At 42.4% G+C, this 18,712-nt stretch overlaps 1 protein-coding gene across 1 annotated transcript; it reads left to right on the top strand.

Annotated features, from left to right (window-relative positions):
• Nucleotides 1–424: 424 nt before the first annotated feature.
• On the top strand, nucleotides 425–18,252 carry LOC124039900 (putative RNA-binding protein Luc7-like 1). The gene is made up of 10 exons (XM_046356430.1): nucleotides 425–636; nucleotides 3,175–3,269; nucleotides 15,259–15,357; nucleotides 15,509–15,619; nucleotides 15,722–15,865; nucleotides 16,488–16,664; nucleotides 16,930–17,018; nucleotides 17,191–17,232; nucleotides 17,336–17,500; nucleotides 17,639–18,252. Exons 1-10 carry the CDS (start codon nucleotides 576–578, stop codon nucleotides 17,784–17,786), a joined length of 1,131 nt encoding a protein of 376 aa, XP_046212386.1. The 5' UTR covers nucleotides 425–575; the 3' UTR covers nucleotides 17,787–18,252.
• The last annotated feature ends 460 nt before the right edge of the window (nucleotides 18,253–18,712 follow it).

Here is an 18,712-nt window from a genome sequence, read left to right as displayed (position 1 = left end):
TATTGGTACCAAGATTGTCTTCGAAACATTGTTTTATTCACGCGAAGATTGCGATGTTTACATTCAGATCCTGTTTTCTGCTAACAACGCCTGCAGTACCGCGGTCAGCCTTGAACTTCCGTGGACTCAATGAGAGGGGGCAGCCACTGAGCTATACTATGGGAGGCTGTCGTTCTTCACTTGCGGGAAGGAAGACGACAAGTTTAGGTCTAAAATAAGCCCATAGAAATGTATTGGTTTTATTTTGGACAATTTTAGGCGAGAGTGAATACCTCTCGTTTCACCTCTTCCTCTCTGGTTATGTACGTGAAATGAGCTAATTTGCGTTCAAGTGGCTGTGATTGGTTAGTTATCTTACCAACCACACTCCAATTGGCAAATTCTAGCATATGGGTGTGTTTTCAATAATACAAGGTGTCGTCATTTCCTCAACTGCGAAAGAGGGGCCTGGCGAGATCGTTGAAGAAGCCTGTCCAAAGAGTAAACATATTTCCTCAATAATATAGGATACACCTCCATAGACTGTGTTATCGTCTGTGTTGTGTGGAGAAGCTTTAAACAATTTACCCACAGCAATGTCGGCCCAAGCTCAAATGAGAGCTTTGCTCGATCAACTAATGGGGACTGCGAGGGACGGTGAGTAGCAAAAAGGCGGTGGCTAGCTTGTTAGCGTGCTAGCTAAAAGATGGAGCCAGTGTGGCTTGCAGTTAGCCTAGCAAACTAGTTTTTGTGTCGTGTGTCAGATGGGCATACCTTTAATGAATGGCGTACAAGAGGACGTTTGTGTGACACAAAAGGAGCTCATTCATGATTTGGTCCCGGCCTAGTTGTTGTTTCACGATTTAATGTTTGTATCCATAGCTAATGACGTCCACTTCGCCATTAATCGTTGATAGACCAGCCGTCTAGATCAGCGATTCTCAACTATAGGGCCCCTGTGGGCCTCAGAGTTTAAGGGGTCCCTGAAAAAATGTGGGATAAAACTCATGTTATAGCTACATTTTCATAATACTTTCGATTAACTCAAGAATTTTAAGTTATTAGAACTTGCCATGTAACTCTGGTTTTTAGAATATTATGGGTAGTTAAACATTTTTACACTATGCCACTATTACACAATGTTATATGCATGTGTGAAAAAGTATATTTCTACGTAAGTATTAAGCAGTTTGTTGTGCTATGAGGTGTAATGGATCATGATAAATGGATATCAAAACTTTTGGGAAAATTGACGTTTGAAGATGAGACCACCTAATACCCCCATCAACAAGGTTATACACACAACCCTTAATGACAGAAGCAAATGCAACATCCTACAATGCTTGCAGCTCTAGCTCCACCACAATGCCTGCGACTGTGGGTTAAAATGGCAAATAATCTAAAGCATAAAACAATGTTTAACAAGACATGATCACTAGAAGTAACTCATCAAAAATATGAAGTATATCTAACCAGTAATACGTTTTGGAATTGAATTGTGTGATTGAATAAAAGTTTTAGATGCTGGACTTTAACCTTTGGTGTTTAACAAACACACTATATTAATTATATTATAAATAAGAATACATCATGTTGGAAATACAAAAAAAAAGCAAATAGTGAACTCATTTTTTGAAAGTAGAACTACCACAATATTTGTGTTCATTGACAGGAGCTTAAAACTGTCATACCTTGCACTGTATTTACTATATTGTGTAGCATTTGTAGAAGCACCACTTCCATAGTAAATGACGTATCTGGCTACAAGGATACAAACATTAAAAACATAACAGCCGCCATTTAAGTAAGGATGTCACGTCTACAATGGTAACGTAAAGTCGGATAAACTGACTTCAATCCATGGTTCTTCTTTGGGCTTAATCAGACTAACATAATGAGTTTGTCGAGTGGGGTTGTGTGTGAGTGTTGAGATGAATTCAAATTTTTCCCGACATATGTTGCATACAAATTGAACAATTGTGGCCCCTTTATTTTATTCATAAAGGTTCAGTGTATCTTTGCCAGCCTACTTCAATCTGCAAAGGAGTTGCAGAAAAGCCTCATGTTCATCGAGCCGTGAGTCACATGATTTTTAAAGCTGTTATGAACAATAGTAATCCAAACAATTGTTTGCTTTCCGGAAGTTGTTGTACTTTTTTTTTTTAGCATCACAACAAGGATATTAAATTCTTCAATGACTCTTTGAATTACAATTTGGAAGTAGTACATGCAGCCTGAACTAAGACATTGTCTGGTTGCACTGAAGGCCAAGGAGCTTTAGCGGTCTATTGTCAAGCAAGACATCTATTATCAAGCAATACAATCTGACTTGTGTGTCATTCATATCAACTTCCTTACTACAGGTATGGGCAAGGAAACAGTTCCCATTTTATACTTTTCTACCGTGGGTTTAAAATTCTGCAGCTGAGGTCTTGAAGATGCAGATGGGTACAGTATATGTTGCAGCTCGCAGTGTGTATAAAACCATTTTTTTCCCCCTTCTTGGTTTTATTATTTACTATGTTGCATTTGTGCCAAGGACTTGGTTGGCGCCAACTATAGGCTAAGCCAAAATCTTTTTTAAGGGCCTTTTGTTTTGTTGAAGTTAGAAGATCTAGCTGACCCAGTAACAGCTGTTACAGTGACATAGGCAGCCCATTTAAGTTGAATGACAATGCCATGAGACCAAGGTAGCCTGATGAACCTGTCCATGTCAATCATAACACCCATACAGTAAGCTTACTACCATGTTCAACTAAAGAATGTTAGCCTATAGAAAAACAACAAGTGCTTTCAGAAAGACAGGAGAGTGGAAAGTCATTCTGAGTCTTAGCCAAACGTAGGCCTATATTATTACATTATTCATGTAGTTTCGAGGCTCTGGTAAGGTAAGCCTCCAATTCACAGCAGAAAATACATCAAGCCATTAGGGACACGCCACGCAGGCCCCAAGTGGATGTCGTGAATACTGTCCAAAGGCACACATTGTGTCAGTATGATACATTGTAGCTCAATGTATCTGTTCATATCACCCCAATAAGGAGAATCCCAAGATGCAATTGTAAAAAAAAATGTCAAGTCTATGCCCCTTTACCCTAATATGGGCACACATAGTTATGCTAAAGCATTGGATACCTCGCTCTAGTGGATGAGTATGTGAGGTCTTTCTAACTGTTGGGTTTTGTACTGTTTCAGGGGATGAGACGCGGCAGAGGGTCAAATTCACTGATGAGAGGGTCTGCAAAAGCCATCTCCTGAACTGCTGTCCCCACGACATCCTCTCCGGAACTGTAAGTAGACTCTTCTTCCATTGTGTCTCCTCCAGACAGGGTCGGCGGAATACGTTTTGACAGGGGGTGCAGGGAATAAATATTTCTTTAAAGCCTTGTTTAGTTATTTTTCTGCTTATAATTTCTTCCATTTGGTAGGCTATTTGTTAGTGAACTTGTCTCGTTGCGCTAGAATACTAAAAAAAAGCCTTGCTAACCAGAATAATGTCCTACATCGATAGAATGAAAGAATGCATCATCAATAATCTAGTTGACATAGGAAAAGTTTTCTTGTGCATTTCTGCTTCTCTTGTGGAAGCGAAGACATTTAGGGACCGGGAAGATTTTAGTGTCGTCAGAAAGTATTCACGCCCCTCTACTTTTTCCCCATTTTGTTGTGTTGCAGTCTGAATTTAATGAATTAAATTTAGATTTTGTGTCACTGGCCTACACGCAATACTCCATAATGTCAAAGTGGATTTATGTTTTTAGAATATTTGACAAATATTTTAAAATGACAAGCGGCTGTGTCTTAAGTCAATAAATATTCAATCCCTTTGTTATGGCAAGCCTAAGTAAGTTAAGGAGTAAACATGTGCTTAACAAGTGATACAATAAGTTGCATCGACTCACTCTGTGTTCAATAATAGTGTTTAACATGACTTTTGAATGACTACCTCATCTCAGTACTCCACACATACAATTTATATGTAACATCCCTCAGTCAAGCAGTGAATGTCAAAGACAGATTCAACCATAAAGATCAGGGAGGTTTTACAATGCCTCTCAAAGAAGGGCAACAATTTTAATCTAAGATTGCGGCGCAGTAGTACGTGTATATCTGTCTTTGTCTTTATCTTGTAAATAGCCGGTCTTTTTTCATATCTTAATCTCACTTCTATCTACAAACTAAATATATTTTCCTGCAACCCGCCTCACCCAATGCAGTTTGGCTCTGCTATTTTTGTTCCTTATAACTGGAACTTCCATCAGGAGCTAACTAGCTACTAGTCTTTGTTAGCCACGGCTAGCTGTCCTCGCCTCTTTTCCCTGGAATCAGCCAGCCTTAGCTCGGACAATCACCTGCCAGTCTGCACAGCGCGATATCAACCCAGAGCATATCGGACTGCTTCTCTCTACCATATCACTGGATTCCTGCCGTTCTGGATTATTACACTAGATCAATACTCCCAGCTAGCTAGCTGAAAATGAGTGGCTACTGTTAGCTAACGCCTCTGTCCCCAAGCAAGCACCAGCTAGCCTCGAGCGAGGCCCGTAGACCAACTTATTCTAGGTCTACAATTACCTCCTTTGCCAATTGGCCTGGACCCTTTATTGTCGACACGGAGCCCTGCTGATCCATCACGACTGGACTGCTGACGAGATTGCCCGATTTGGTCTCAACGGGCTATTCTGTTACGATATCGCTGCAGAACCATCTACGTGCCCCGGCCTGTCAGCTTTTTCTGAATGCTGTGTCTCCGGCTCGCCCAGTGTAGTAGTGAATACCGCACACCACCCTGTCTCACCTATTGCTATTCTTCACCCTATGATCATTGGGATACACAGCTGATTCCCCCTGGACTGTTTCAATAACACGGTAACTCATTTTATTTACCTGTCGGCCCCAGCCTCGAACTCAGGTCCTGTATGTATCTAACTGACCCGCTCTGCCCTTTCTTTGCCATTTACCTGTTGTTGTCTTAGCTCTCCTGATCAACGCCTGTGATTGCTGTATGCCTCTAATGTCAATATGCCTTGTCTACTGCTGTCTTGGCTAGTTTTTATTGCTTTATTTCACTGTAGTGCCCTCGGTCCCACCCAAATTTCCTTAGATAGCTCTTTCGTCACACCCCCACACACATGCGGCGACCTCATCTACGTTAATTGATGCCTCCGGAGGCAAAACCTCATCACGCAACGTATAGGTTTACCTCCACCGTACTCGCATCCTTGTCTATACATTATGCCTTGACTCTATTCCACCACACCCGGAAATCATCTCCTTTTATTCTGTCCCCAACGCACTAGACAGCCAGTTCTTATAGCCTTTAGCCGTTTCCTTATTCTACTACTCCTCTGTTCCTCTGGTGATGTAGAGGTTAACCCAAGCCCTGTAGCCCCCAGTTCCACTCCTATACCCTAGGCACTATCACTTGTTGACTTCTGTAACCATAAAAGCCTTGGTTTCATGTATGTCAACATTAGAAGCCTCATCCCTAAGTTAATTATTTTCACTGCTTTAGCACACTCCGCCAAAACCCTGATGTCCTAGCCGTGTCTGAATCCTGGCTTAGGAAGGCCACCAAAAATTCTGAAATTTCCATCCCCATCTATAACAATTTCCACCAAGATAGAACTGCCAAAAGGGGTGGAGTTAGCCTGCAGGGTTCTGTCATGCTATCCAGGTCTGTGCCCAAACAATTAGAGCTTACACTTATAAAAATCCACCTTTCCAGAAATAACTCTCCCACTGTTGCTGCTTGTTATAGACCCCCCCCCGCTGCGCCCTGGACACCATATGTGAATTGATTGCTCCCCAGCTATCTTCAGAGTTCGTACTGTTAGGTAACCTAAACTGGGATATGCCTAACACCCCGGCCATCCTACAATCTAAGCTAGATGCTCTCAATCTAACCCAAATTATCAAGGAACCTACCAGGTACAAACCCAAGTCCGTAACCATGGGCACCCTCATATATCATCCGGACCAACCTGCCCTCTAAATGAAAAGCCAACTGACATTTATTCCTGAGGTGCTGACCTGTTGCACCCTCGACATCCACTGTGATCATTATTATTTGACCCTGCAGGTCATCTATAAACATTTGAACATCTTGGCCATGTTCTGTAATAATCTTCCCCGGCACAGCCAGAAGAGGACTGGCCACCTCTCATAGCCTGGTTCCTCTCTAGATTTCTTCCTAGGTTCTGGCCTTTCTAGGGAGTTTTTCCTAGCCACCGTGCTTCTACACCTGCATTCCTTACTGTTTGGGGTTTTAGGTTGGGTTTCTGTACAGCACTTTGAGATATCAGCTGATGTAAGTGCTTTATAAATACATTTGATAAATACACCTCTGCTGTCTTCAACCAGGATCTCAGCAATCACTGCCACATTGCCTGCATCCGTAATGGGTCCGCGGTCAAACGACCACCCCTCATCAAAGTCAAATGCTCCCTAAAACACTTCAGCGAGCAGGCCTTTCTAATCGACCTGGCCCAGGTATCCTGGAAGGATATTGACCTCATTCCGTCAGTAGAGGATGCCTGGTTATTCTTTAAAAGTACTTTCCTCACCATCTTAAGTACGCATTGCCCCATTCAAAAAAGATTAGAACCAGGAACAGATATTGCCCTTGGTTCACTCGAGACCTGACTGCCCTTGACCAGGACAAAAACACAATGTGGCGCACTGCATTGGCATCAAATAGCCCTCACGATATGTAACTTTTCAGGTAAGTCAGGAACCAATATACACAGGCAGTTATGAAAACAAAGGCTATCTTTTTCAAACAGAAATTTGCTTCCTGTAGCACAAACTCCAAAAAGTTCGGGGACACTGTAAAGTCCATAGAGAATAAGAGCACCTCCTCCCAGCTGCCCTCTGCACTGAGGCTTGGAAACACTGTCACCACTGAAATCTACTACAATTGAGAATTTCAATAAGCATTTTTCTACGGCTGGCCTTGCTTTCCACCTGGCTTTCCACCTGGCTACCCTGAACCCGGTCAACAGCTCTGCACTCCTCACAGCAACTTGCCCAAGCCTTCCCCATTTCTCCTTCACCCAAATCTAGATGGCTGATGTTCTGAAAGAGCTGTCAAATCCGGACCGCTACAAATCAGCAGGGCTAGACAATCTGGACCCTCTTTCTAAAATGATCCGCCACAATTGTTTCAACCCCTATTACTAGCCTGTTCAACCTCTCTTCGTATCGTCTGAGATCCCCAAAGATTGGAAAGCTGCTGCGGTCATCCCCCTCTTCAATGGGGGAGGCACTCTAGACCCAAACTGTTAGACTTATATCTATCCTATCCTGCCTTTCTAAGGTCTTTGAAAGCCAAGTTAACAAACAGATCACCTACCATTTCAAATCCCACCGTACCTTCTCCGCTATGCAATCTGGTTTCTAAGCTGGTCATGGGTGCACCTCAGCCACGCTCAAGGTCCTAAACGATATCATAACAATACTGTGTAGCCGTATTCATCGACCTGGCCAATGCTTTCGATTCTGTCAATCACCACATTCTTATCGGCAGACCTCAACAGCCTTGGTTTCTCAAATGACTTCCTCGCCTGGTTCACCAACTACTTCTCAGAGTTCAGTGTGTCAAATCGGAGGGACCTGTTGTCGAGACCTCTGGCAGTCTCTATGGAGGTGCCACAGGGTTCAATTCTCGGGCCGACTCTCTTCGCTGTATACATCAATGATGTTGCTCTTGCGGCTGGTTTTTCTCTGATCCACCTCTACGCAGACGACACCATTCTGTATACTTTCTGGCCCTTCTTTGGGCACTGTTTACAAACCTCCCAACGGGCTTCAATGCCGTACAACAGTCCTTCCGTGGCCCCAAACTGCTCTTAAATGCAAGTAAAACTAAATGCATGCTCTTCAACCGATCATTGCCCGCACCCGCCCGCCTAGCATCACTACTCCGGATGGTTCTGACTTAGAGTAAGTATGTGGACAACTACAAATACAGTGGGGCAAAAAAGTATTTAGTCAGCCACCAATTGTGCAAGTTCTCTCACTTAAAAAGATGAGGCCTGTAATTTTCATCATAGGTACACTTCAACTATGACAGACAAAATGAGGGATAAAAATCCAGAAAATCACATTGTAGAATTTTTAATGAATTTATTTGCAATTTATAGTGCAAAATAAGTAAATGGTCAATAACAAAAGTTTCTCAATACTTTGTTATATACCCTTTGTTGGCAATGACTGAGGTGAAGACTTACAGAAAACGTTTGACAAGGTTTTCACACACTAGTCGCCTTATATTAGCCTCAATATCCGCTATTTTAACAAAGAGTGGAATCTTCAAAATAAATACTTTCCCGACGACCAAATGGCTGAAGCTATAGCATTGATGCTCTCACCTCCTGGGGACTCAGTCAAGACAGACAGGTCAGCATTACAACAAATAGGGGTGTGAACGTGGTGAAGGCTGCTCAAATCAACAAATGGACCCGAATGCAATGTTTTGGACGTTGTCTGCACTTGGCCAATGGTAAGTAACCTTGTCAATTGTGTATATTTGAAGTGGTTGGTAAGATGAAACTAAATGTGCATTTTTTTTTTCATCAACTGATTAAGTAAAATATTACAGTTGTCCATAACTAAAGAGAATTGTTTTATTTTTTTACATTTAACATTTCTCTTAGAGTGGTTAGACACAAACGGGTAGATCGAGCAATTGGAGTGTGTAAGAAAGTGGTAGGTGCATTTTCCTATTTGTGGAAAAAGAACAGAGACCTGGCAGTTGTTCAAAGGAACGCAACCTACCCCAGCAAAAGTTGGTGACAGAGTCACCTATCAGGTGGGGATCACGTCAAAAGATGGTGCAGGAGGGTACTGGAGCAGGAGAGAGACATTTCGCAGGTCTTGTCCAGTGACTATAAGACCTGGCACTTAACTCCCACCTATACAGGTACAGATGATCTTGAGTCCATCATTAACCAGGCATTGACCCCATTCCTAGAATTCACAAATGCTCTGTCTGGTGAGTCTTTGTCAGTGTGTCGTACCTGAAGCTGGAACTACACCTGTTCAATACAGACATCATGAAACAGAGCTCACCCATAACAATAGACATGGACTCTCTGAATGAGAAATATGATGACCTAGCCACAGATTACCTCCTGGACATAACCTCATTAGTCGACCCTCTGTTTAAATCAACACGAGCAAGAACTGTCACACAGATGGTCAATGAGGGACATGAAAACCCAAGCCCAGGACAGGGAGACGTTGCTGCTGCTTCACCACAACTGCCAGCTAAAAAGAGTCTCTGGGCATTTTTTTTCCAAAAAGCCACCACAGGTCTTACTGAAATCCAGCTGGTAGAAAAGGAACTCAGCTGCAAACTTCAGTCTACTGATGCTGACTGTGAAACCAATCCACTGGACTGGTGGACAATCGACCCCAAAAACTTTCCATAAATTGGCTAAGAAATTATGGCTGACCCCAATTAGTCAACTGGTCTATTGTTTAGTCGATAGGCTGTTGGTCGACAAATATTGTTGTTATTTTTGTCGAGCAGTAGCAAATATATGTATCTCTATACGCACATCTATACACACTTCCCCATTACATATAGTACATTCGGAAAGTATTCAGACAGGTGCCTTTTTCCACATTTTGGTACGTTAACGCTTTATTCTAAAATTGATTCAATAGTTTTTTTCCCTCATCAATTTACACACTACCCCTTAATTACAAAGCAAAAACAGGTTTTCAATAAAGTTCGGTTTCCTTTTTAGGTATTCCGATGCTTTACAAGCTGTAGAAACATCTCAAGGATGATCAATAGAAGCAGGATGCACCTGAGCTCTATTTTTAGTCTCATAGCAGTACTGAGTACCTATGTAAGGTAATTGTTTATTTTTAATACATTTGCAAAAATGTCAACCTGTTTTCGTTTTGTCGTTATGGGGTATTGTGTGTAGATTTGAGGGGAAAGGGTCTGAACTTAGGTGACTAATATTTCACGCTGTAACATAACAAAAATGTGGAAAAAGTCATGGTCTGAATACTTTCCAAATGCACTGTGTTTGGAAAAATACACATTGGCTGCATCATGTTATGCTTGTCATTGTCAAGGACCTAGGGAGTTTTTAAGATGAAAAGAAATGAAAGAGCTAAGCAAAGGCAAAATCCTAAAGGAAAACCCGGTTGTCTGCTTTCCAACAGACGCTGGGAGACAAATTCACTTTTCACCAGGACAATAACCTAAAACGAGGCCAAATGTGCACTAGAGTTGCTTATCAAGACCACATTGAGTGGCCTAGTTAGAGTTTTGAATTCAAAAAACATGTTTTCACTTTGCGATGGGCTTTTGTGTGTAGATTGGTGAGGGGAAAAATTATCAATTTTGAATTCCATCTGTAACACAATATGGATTAAGTCGAGGGGTATGAATAGTTTCTGAAGGCATTGTACATGCAAAATGACTGAATGTCATCAGTTTGACCAGTTTTAAAGAAATGAAAAGCTGTGAAAACAATCCACCATGTTTCTGATAGTGTTTTAAGTTGATCTTGGATACATGATTTATGTGGCTGAAAATGAAATGCGGTCAGCTTTTATGTCGCTGAAAAAAATGATCACGTTTAGGCTACACAAGTCCTTATCCATACATTCACATTCTCTCAAGATGCTGAAAGAAACAAGTCATATTTCTCTACTCTTGTTCCTGAGACAAATTTATAATTGGTGGGTCCTTTTACTGCAATAAACTTAATTATGCAGGAGTTAATGGTCTACATATGAGCCTACAGTCAGTGTCCAGACTTCAGTTATTATCACTGTTCCCATCTGAACTTCAAGGTTGCGCTATCCAGGTGGTGTTGCTGCACCCCTACTTTCGCTGTCTCTGCCTCCAGGGCTCTAAAGTGTGATCATGTTAGTCTTCTATGCTCCTACACTTTTATATGGAAGCTCCAAGGAAAAAAAACACCCAAACAATAATTGTAATGATTAGGCTTTGCTAGCCCAAACTTCTTTTGACCGGTTATCACTGACGATTTTTTATTTTTCATTTTTTTGTATTTAAATTCTCCATTCTAGGGGCATATTCCATGTCACAGCCATTCTGAAACCACTTATGGGCTGTTAACATGATTGATCAAGGCGCTTTATAAAATGGTTAACTCATTAGCTAGCTAAACATTTGGGGGGCACGTAAAGAAAGGGATAACTTCTTAGAAGTACATTTTTTTCTTTAGGAGTTGATTATAGCAATTGAAGATCTGCTTCAATATTGCAGGTTGAACCCAAAATAATTGTTTGCATCATTTGTAATCCCTCCCCCACTGGAGTAAACTAGCGGCCAACAATACAACTTCTACTGCTACCAATTACTACAGTGAGTGTACAAAACCATTATGAACACCTGCTCTTTCCTGACATAGATTGACCAGGTGAAAGATGTGAAGGCTTTTTAAGCCTTAAGACAATTGAGACATAGCTTGTGTATGTGTACCAATGGGCAAGACAAAAGATTTAAGTGCCTTTGAACAGGGTATGGGAGTAGGTGCCAGGTGCTTTGGTTTGTGTCAAGAACTTAAACACTGCTGGGTTTTTCACACTTAACAGTTTCCTGTGTCTATCAACAATGGTCCACTACCCAAAGGACTTCTAGCCAACTTAACGCAACTGTGGCCAAGGACATCTTCTAGAGTCCTTGGCCCAACGAATTGAGGCTTTTCTGAGGGCAAAAAAGTGGATGAATCTTAATATTAGGAAGGTGTTTTTAATGTTTTGTACACTGTGTATATATGAATGGACAAAGCCATCGATCACATGGCATCATTTATTCCTATGTGAAGACTCAATAACACATTGAAGCCAAATGAAGTCAGTTAAGTTCGTGTCCCATGGAAGACATAACATACGAAGTTTGAGCTACTCCTGGAAGTGCTGTTACACGCTAGCTCAGTGTTGCCCCCTCTCATTGAGTAACTCCAGTTGAAGGCCAACTAGGGTACTGCAATCTGCCAAAAGCATCTCAATTATACTTCTGTGTGCACCCATTGAGCTATAGAAGAGGCACGACCGTATCTCCTCCCTGTGTGACCACTACCTTCTCTCTCAAAATCAATGACTGAGCACCGACTGCATCCCTAGGCGTCCTACAAATAGAATATCAGAGTTCGGAGTGTGACGGCACATCAGAATGAGTGCTTCATCCAATATCACCTATGACAGCTGTGAGCAGCCAGCCGCATCCCCTAACCAGCCATTAGCCTCCTTAGCTGCTTCTCTCTGTCGGTTCCTTCTGCGCCTCTCCGTCAGTTTTAAAATGTTATGTAGCCGTGACGGTGAGCCAGGATGGGGTTTCTGTTACATTTGTTTAAAATGTTAGCGCAGCTTGCAGTGCGAGCGCAGTGGATACGTATCTTTTAGTTTCGCCTGTAAGAACAAGCAGGCCAGTCTGACTAGGCTTCGTTGTCACATAGCCTCTTAAGTACCACTGCCATAGAGGAAAAGTAGAGCACGGTGACAGCCATGCTTGTGCCTTTACATCACTGAAATCCACGAGTATCTAGCCCAAACTCAAAAGTTATTCCCCATATTGCCAGAGCTACAGTCTCCCCTTTCTACTGCGAATTGGTGCACGTTTTATTTAATTTTATAAACCTTGTCGCTGGCTGCACATTTTTTTGGTTTGATAACGATCATGTTTAGTCATGTTAGCTAGCTAACATGATACCGTAGCTATGCACAGAAGTGGATGGCACAGGAAAAAAGAAAATGCATAGATGGTTTACTCGGATGCTCTAAAGGTACAATTCATATGCCATATCAATGTAATGTAAGATAAATCTGAATCAAATCACTATTTTTCTGATTACTTAAATTATGTTTGGTGCCTAACTTTTGGGAAGAGTATGTCGGCTGTGTGTAAAGTTGTCTGAAGAGTAGGCTAAAGATGGATTCATATAGGACTAGTGGGCTGTCACCTTACTGTCGCAATGAAAATGCAGACTATTGACTGGTATTGTAAATGCATATACACCTACTCATTTCAGGGGCTTTCCTTTATTTAGACTATTTTCTACGTTGTAGAATAATAGTGAAGACATCAAAACTATGAAATAACACATGTAATCCAAAAGGTGTTAGGCAAATCAAAATATATTTGAGATTCTTCAAAGTAGCCACCCTTTATGGACTTGGTCTTTTACCAAATTGGGTTATCTTCTGTATTCCACCCATACCTTGTCACAACACAACTGATTGGCTCAAACGCATTAAGAAGGAAAGAAATTCCACAAAGTAACTTAACAAGGCACACCTGTTAATTGAAATTCATTCCTGGTGACTGCCCCATGAAGCTGGTTGAGATAATGTCAAAGCAAAAGGTCGCTACTTTGAAGAATATCAAAAAAAGAAACGTCCCCTTTTCAGGACCCTGTCTTCCAAAGATAATTTGTTAAAATCCAAATAACTTCACAGATCTTCATTGTAAAGGGTTTAAACACGGTTTCCCATGCTTGTTCAATGAACCATAAACAATTCATGAACATGCACCTGTGGAACGGTCGTTAAGACACTAACGGCTTACCGACAATGGGCAATTAGGTCACACTTATGACAACTTAGGACACTAAAGAGGCATTTCTACTGTGAAAAATACCAAAAGAAAGATGTCCAGGGTCCCTGCTCATTTGCGTTAACGTGCCTTAGGCATTCTGCAAGGAGGCCTGAGGACTGCAGATATGTCCAGGGCAATAAATTGCCACGTCTGTACTGTGAGACGCCTAAGACTGCGCTACAGGGAGACGGAACAGACAGCTAATCGTCCTCGCAGTGGTAGACCACGTAACACCACCTGTACCGGATTGGTACATCTGAACATCACACCTGCGGGACAGGTAAAGGATGGCAACAATTGACTGAGTTACACCAGGAACGCACAATCCCTCCATCAGTTCTCAGACTGCGCAATAGGCTGAGAGCGGTTGGACTGAGGACTTGTAGGCCTGTTGTAAGGCAGATCCTCACCAGACATCACCGGCATAAACCCAATGTCGCTTGACCAGACAGAACTTGCAAGAAGTCATCTTCGCTGACGAGTGGCAGTTTTGTCTCACTAGGGGTGATGGTCGGATTCACATTTATCGTCGAAGGAATGAGCGTTACCCCAGAGGCCTGTACTCTGGAGCGGGATCGATTTTTGAAGGTGGAGGTCCGTCATGGTCTGGGGCGGTGTGTCACAGCATTATCGAACTGAGCTTGTTGTCATTGCCTGCAGTCTCAATGCTGTGCGTTACAGGGAAGACATCCTCCTCATGTGGTACCCTTCCTGCGGGCTCATCCTGACATGCCCCTCCAGCATGACAATGCCACCAGCCATACTGCTCGTTCTGTGCGTGATTTCCTGCAAGACAGGAATGTCAGTGTTCTGCCATGGCCCGCGAAGATCCCGGATCTCAGTCCCATTGAGCACGTCTGGGACCTGTTGCATCGTAGGGTGAGGGCTAGGGCCATTCCCCCCCTGAAATGTCTGAACTTGCAGGTGCCTTGGTGGAAGAGTGGGGTAACATCTCACAGCAAGAACTGGCAAATCTGGCGCAGTCCATGAGGAGGAGATGCAGCTGGTGGCCACTGTTACTTTTGAATTTGGACCCCCCCTTGTTCAGGGACACGTCATTCAATTTCTGTTAGTTACATGTCTGTGGAACTTGTTCAGTTTGTCTGTTGAATCTTATGTTCATACAAACATTTACACATGTTAAGTTTGCTGAAAGTAATTTCAGTTGACAGTGAGAAGAAGTTTCTTTTTTTTTGCTGAGTTTATATAAAATATATTTTGATATGTTTTTAAATTTTTTTTGGTTACAACAAGATTCCATATGTTATTTCATAGTTTTGGTGTCTTCACTATTATTATACAATGTAGAAAATTGTACGAATAAAGACTAACCCTAGAATGAGTAAGTGTGTCCAAACATGACTGGTACTGTATATTCCTTACTACATTCTTTGGGACCCAATCACAGGTAGGCTTTTGGCCTGGTATCACATCGTTAGTACAATTTTGGTATTGTTACAACCCTACTCTGAAAATATGTACATTTTATTGCAGTTTACACTTTCACTCTTCCGTGCAACATTTAATTTAATTTCTGTTACCCGTATGTAATTATTGAATCAGCAGTTGAAGTGTAGTCAGTAATAGTGGTTAATCTATTCTGAATATTTTGACTTCTAAAGTAGTTAATTGCAGACTGTTGGATCTATGGCTATGTCTTGACTGGCTAACGTTGACTTCATCAACAGCGTATGGATCTGGGAGAATGTGCGAAGACCCACGACTTGGCACTCCGGGCCGACTATGAAATTGCCTCCAAGGAGAGAGACCTCTTCTTTGAGCTTGACGTAAGTGATATCCACAGTCGGCTTGATTTAAAAACAACTTAATTTATCTCCTCGGGCAAGTAAGTTGTACTTCTCCCAGTTAATTTTACCAGTGCAGAAGTCTGTGTTCCATTGACTTATATGGAGTTTACTCTTCTATTGTCGGCAATAGGCTGTGGATCACCTGGAGTCTTTCATTGCCGACTGCGACCGGAGAACAGAGTTGGCCAAGAAACGACTGGTTGAGACCCAAGACGAGATCAGTGCGGAGGTGGCTGAAAAGGTGAGTGCAAGATGAACCGTGTTCACTGAATCTTATTGTGGAGTGTTAAGGATGACATGTTGAAAACTTTATGCTGTTGTTGACTTGTGTATTATTCTCCAGGCAGAGACTGTTCACGAGCTGAACGAGGAGATTGGGAAGCTCCTGGCCAAGGCAGAGCAGCTGGGTGCCGAGGGGAATGTGGATGAGGCCCAGAAGGTCCTACAGGAAGTGGAGAAAGTTCGCAGCAGGAAGAGGGATGCTGAGGTGAGGAGGAGGAGGAGGATGGGTTGTTTTACTCACGGCATGCTTATTTTCCATCAAACTAGCCCACCTCAGACCAAATAGGTTACTGAATACAGAACTCAGACCAAATGGGTTACTGAATGCGTCACTTTAATAAATGGATCGCTAGTCACTTTAATGTTTACATATCTTGTCTTACTCATCTCGTATGTGTATATACTGTATTATATACTATCTATTGCCTATGCCGTTCGGTCATCGCTCATCCATATATTTATATGTACATATTCTTATTCCATCCCTTTAGTTAGATTTATGTGTATTGGGTGGTTGTAGCAGAATTGTTAGATATTACTACACTGTCGGAACTAGAAGCACAAGCATTTCTCTACTCGCTTTAACATCTGCTAACCATGTGTATGTGACCAATACAATTTGATTTGATTTTGAATGTAGACCTGGGTCGTGTTCAGTAGGGCTCAATGTAGCAGAAAGGTTTTGGAATGGACAATTAAATATTTTCTTATTGGACAAGGTGGAACCATCCTGTTTCACTTAGTTTTTGCCATACTGAACTCGAAACCCCTTCTTTCCTATCCTGATTCATTATCTTTCTCCATCTCTTCGGTTTTGTCCTTCTCAGGAGGAGTACAGAAACTCCATGCCTGCCTCCAGTTTCCAGCAGCAGAAGCTTCGTGTCTGTGAGGTGTGCTCAGCCTACCTGGGTCTCCATGACAATGACCGTCGCCTGGCCGACCACTTTGGCGGGAAGCTGCATCTGGGCTTCATCCAGATCAGGGAGAAACTGGAAGCCCTGAAGGTATGCTCTGAACCACCTCAGACCAAATAGGTTACTGAATACACCTAGCGAGATGTGGAAGTATAATCCTCAAAAGGGGATTCTTTCCCCTTTTGTGCATTCCACAGGGACTTTGTTTTTGATTAAAGTACAGGAAACATCTCCCTTTTTGGGATTAATTTAAATTTTGCCACAAGAACATTCTTTTTGACATTAGAATGTATTAACATAAGACATTTTAATGTAAACACTGAGGCTAATGTCATTGCTGAACATTTTCTATCAGAAAACCGTCCTGGAAAAGCAGGAGAAGAGGAACCAGGACCGCCTGAAGAGGAGAGAAGAGAGAGAGAAGGAGGAGAGGATGAAGAAGAGGTGGGTCTTAACTTGGCAAAAATCATGAAATTGATGTAGGCAGATTTTATAAATGTGTCGGTGGTGATGGCAGCACTTCTTGGAAAATATAATCAATCCATGTACTGTATGTGGAGACGTGCAAATATTTTCTCTGTGGTATCTCATCAATTGTTTTCTGTCACTTTTATAGGACCAAATCACGGAGCAGGGAACGGAGCAGGGAACATAGAAGGTTAGTATGGGCCACCAGCCATCTACTGCCACATGAACTCTATTCAATACACTATCTCCTAGTTTATTGCTGTATAAAACACTTCTCTGGGTCCGTGCTGCAGGTCCAGCTCTCGCGACCGTAGGAGACGCCGTTCACGTTCCTCATCTCGGGAGAAGCGGCGTTCCTCACGCTCACGCTCCAGGGACCGGGAGAGGAGGCGACGCCACCGCAGCCGATCCCGCAGCAAGGGCGCCCGCCACAGCCACGAGCCCAGCTCCCGACACAAGTAGGAGTGTACACACACACACACACACACGTTCTATCTTATTACTTAAACAAGTGCACACTTAATAATAAATCTTCTTATCATAATATACACACACACACAGATTTGTATGTAACAAGACAGTGTTTATGGTTCCAGGTCGTCCAGGGATCGCGATCGCTCCTCCAGAGAACGTTCACGGGAGCGAAGCAAGAAGAGGGGATCCTCGGAGCGGCGGCAGGACAGCAGGGATCAGAACGGGAGAACAGAATCCCGCCGGGCGGAGGTCAGGGATAGAGACCTTTGAGGACTCTATCTCTCTCTCTCTCTCGCTGTCTCCATCCTCAACACACAACCTCCTTTTGTCTGTCTCTCTTTCATATCTGTCCATTACATCTATTTGAACTCTCTCCTTGTATGAATTCTCCCTTCGTTCCCTTATCAAAATGATCCAGAGATGTTTTGCTTTGACCGATATTCCAGCCAATCCACTGTCCCAAATACATAGCGCTTATATGACCACAGAAGTATATACAGGTAACTGCCAAAATAATGGAAACACTTTAGTAAAACAAAGTATACTGAAAGCAGGTGCCTCCACACGTGGGTTCATGAGTTAATTAAGAAATGAACATCCCATCATAATTAGGGTCATGTATAAAAATGCTGGGCCGACCATTATTTTGGCTACCATGGCTATACCCCTATAGGATGACAATGCACCCATCCACAGGGCATGAGTGGTCACTGAATGGTTTGATGAGCATGAAAATGATGTAAACCATATACCATGTCCCCAGGTCTCAACCCAATTGAACACTTATGGGAGATTCTGGAGCGGTGCCCGAGACCACTGTCAATAAAACACCAAATTATGGAATTTCTCATGGAAGAATGGTGTCTCATCCTTCCAATAGCGTTCCAGACACTTGTAGAATCTATGCTGGCTCATGGTGGCCCAACGCCCTACTAAAACACGTTATTTTAGTGTTTCCTTTATTTTGTCACCTGTATATTGTACATGCATATATATTTTAGTTTCAAGCGTTCAAATATATCCTGGGATAAAGTTGTGGGTGGGTTGTTGAACATTGGGTGTGGGAGTACATAAAGTCCTGACTGTACGTTAGATGTGATGGCTGTTGATGACATGCATATGGTTCTATATTCTATAAAACTGTCCTGAAATATTAATTTCCTGGGGGAATCAGTAGCTGAAACTAGAGAAAGGAT

The sequence above is a fragment of the Oncorhynchus gorbuscha genome, linkage group LG07 (assembly GCF_021184085.1).
Source record: "Oncorhynchus gorbuscha isolate QuinsamMale2020 ecotype Even-year linkage group LG07, OgorEven_v1.0, whole genome shotgun sequence".
Classification (NCBI taxonomy): Eukaryota; Metazoa; Chordata; class Actinopteri; order Salmoniformes; family Salmonidae; genus Oncorhynchus; species Oncorhynchus gorbuscha.
This window is presented reverse-complemented; position numbering and strand designations above follow the sequence as displayed.

Bases quoted from the DNA above. Each gene is read 5' to 3' on its own strand.
- LOC124039900 (XM_046356430.1), top strand. From the start codon at position 576: ATGTCGGCCCAAGCTCAAATGAGAGCTTTGCTCGATCAACTAATGGGG. The intron at 15,620-15,721 runs GTGAGTGCAAGA...ATTATTCTCCAG, and splicing joins GTGCGGAGGTGGCTGAAAAG to GCAGAGACTGTTCACGAGCT. The intron at 15,866-16,487 runs GTGAGGAGGAGG...TGTCCTTCTCAG, and splicing joins GCAGGAAGAGGGATGCTGAG to GAGGAGTACAGAAACTCCAT.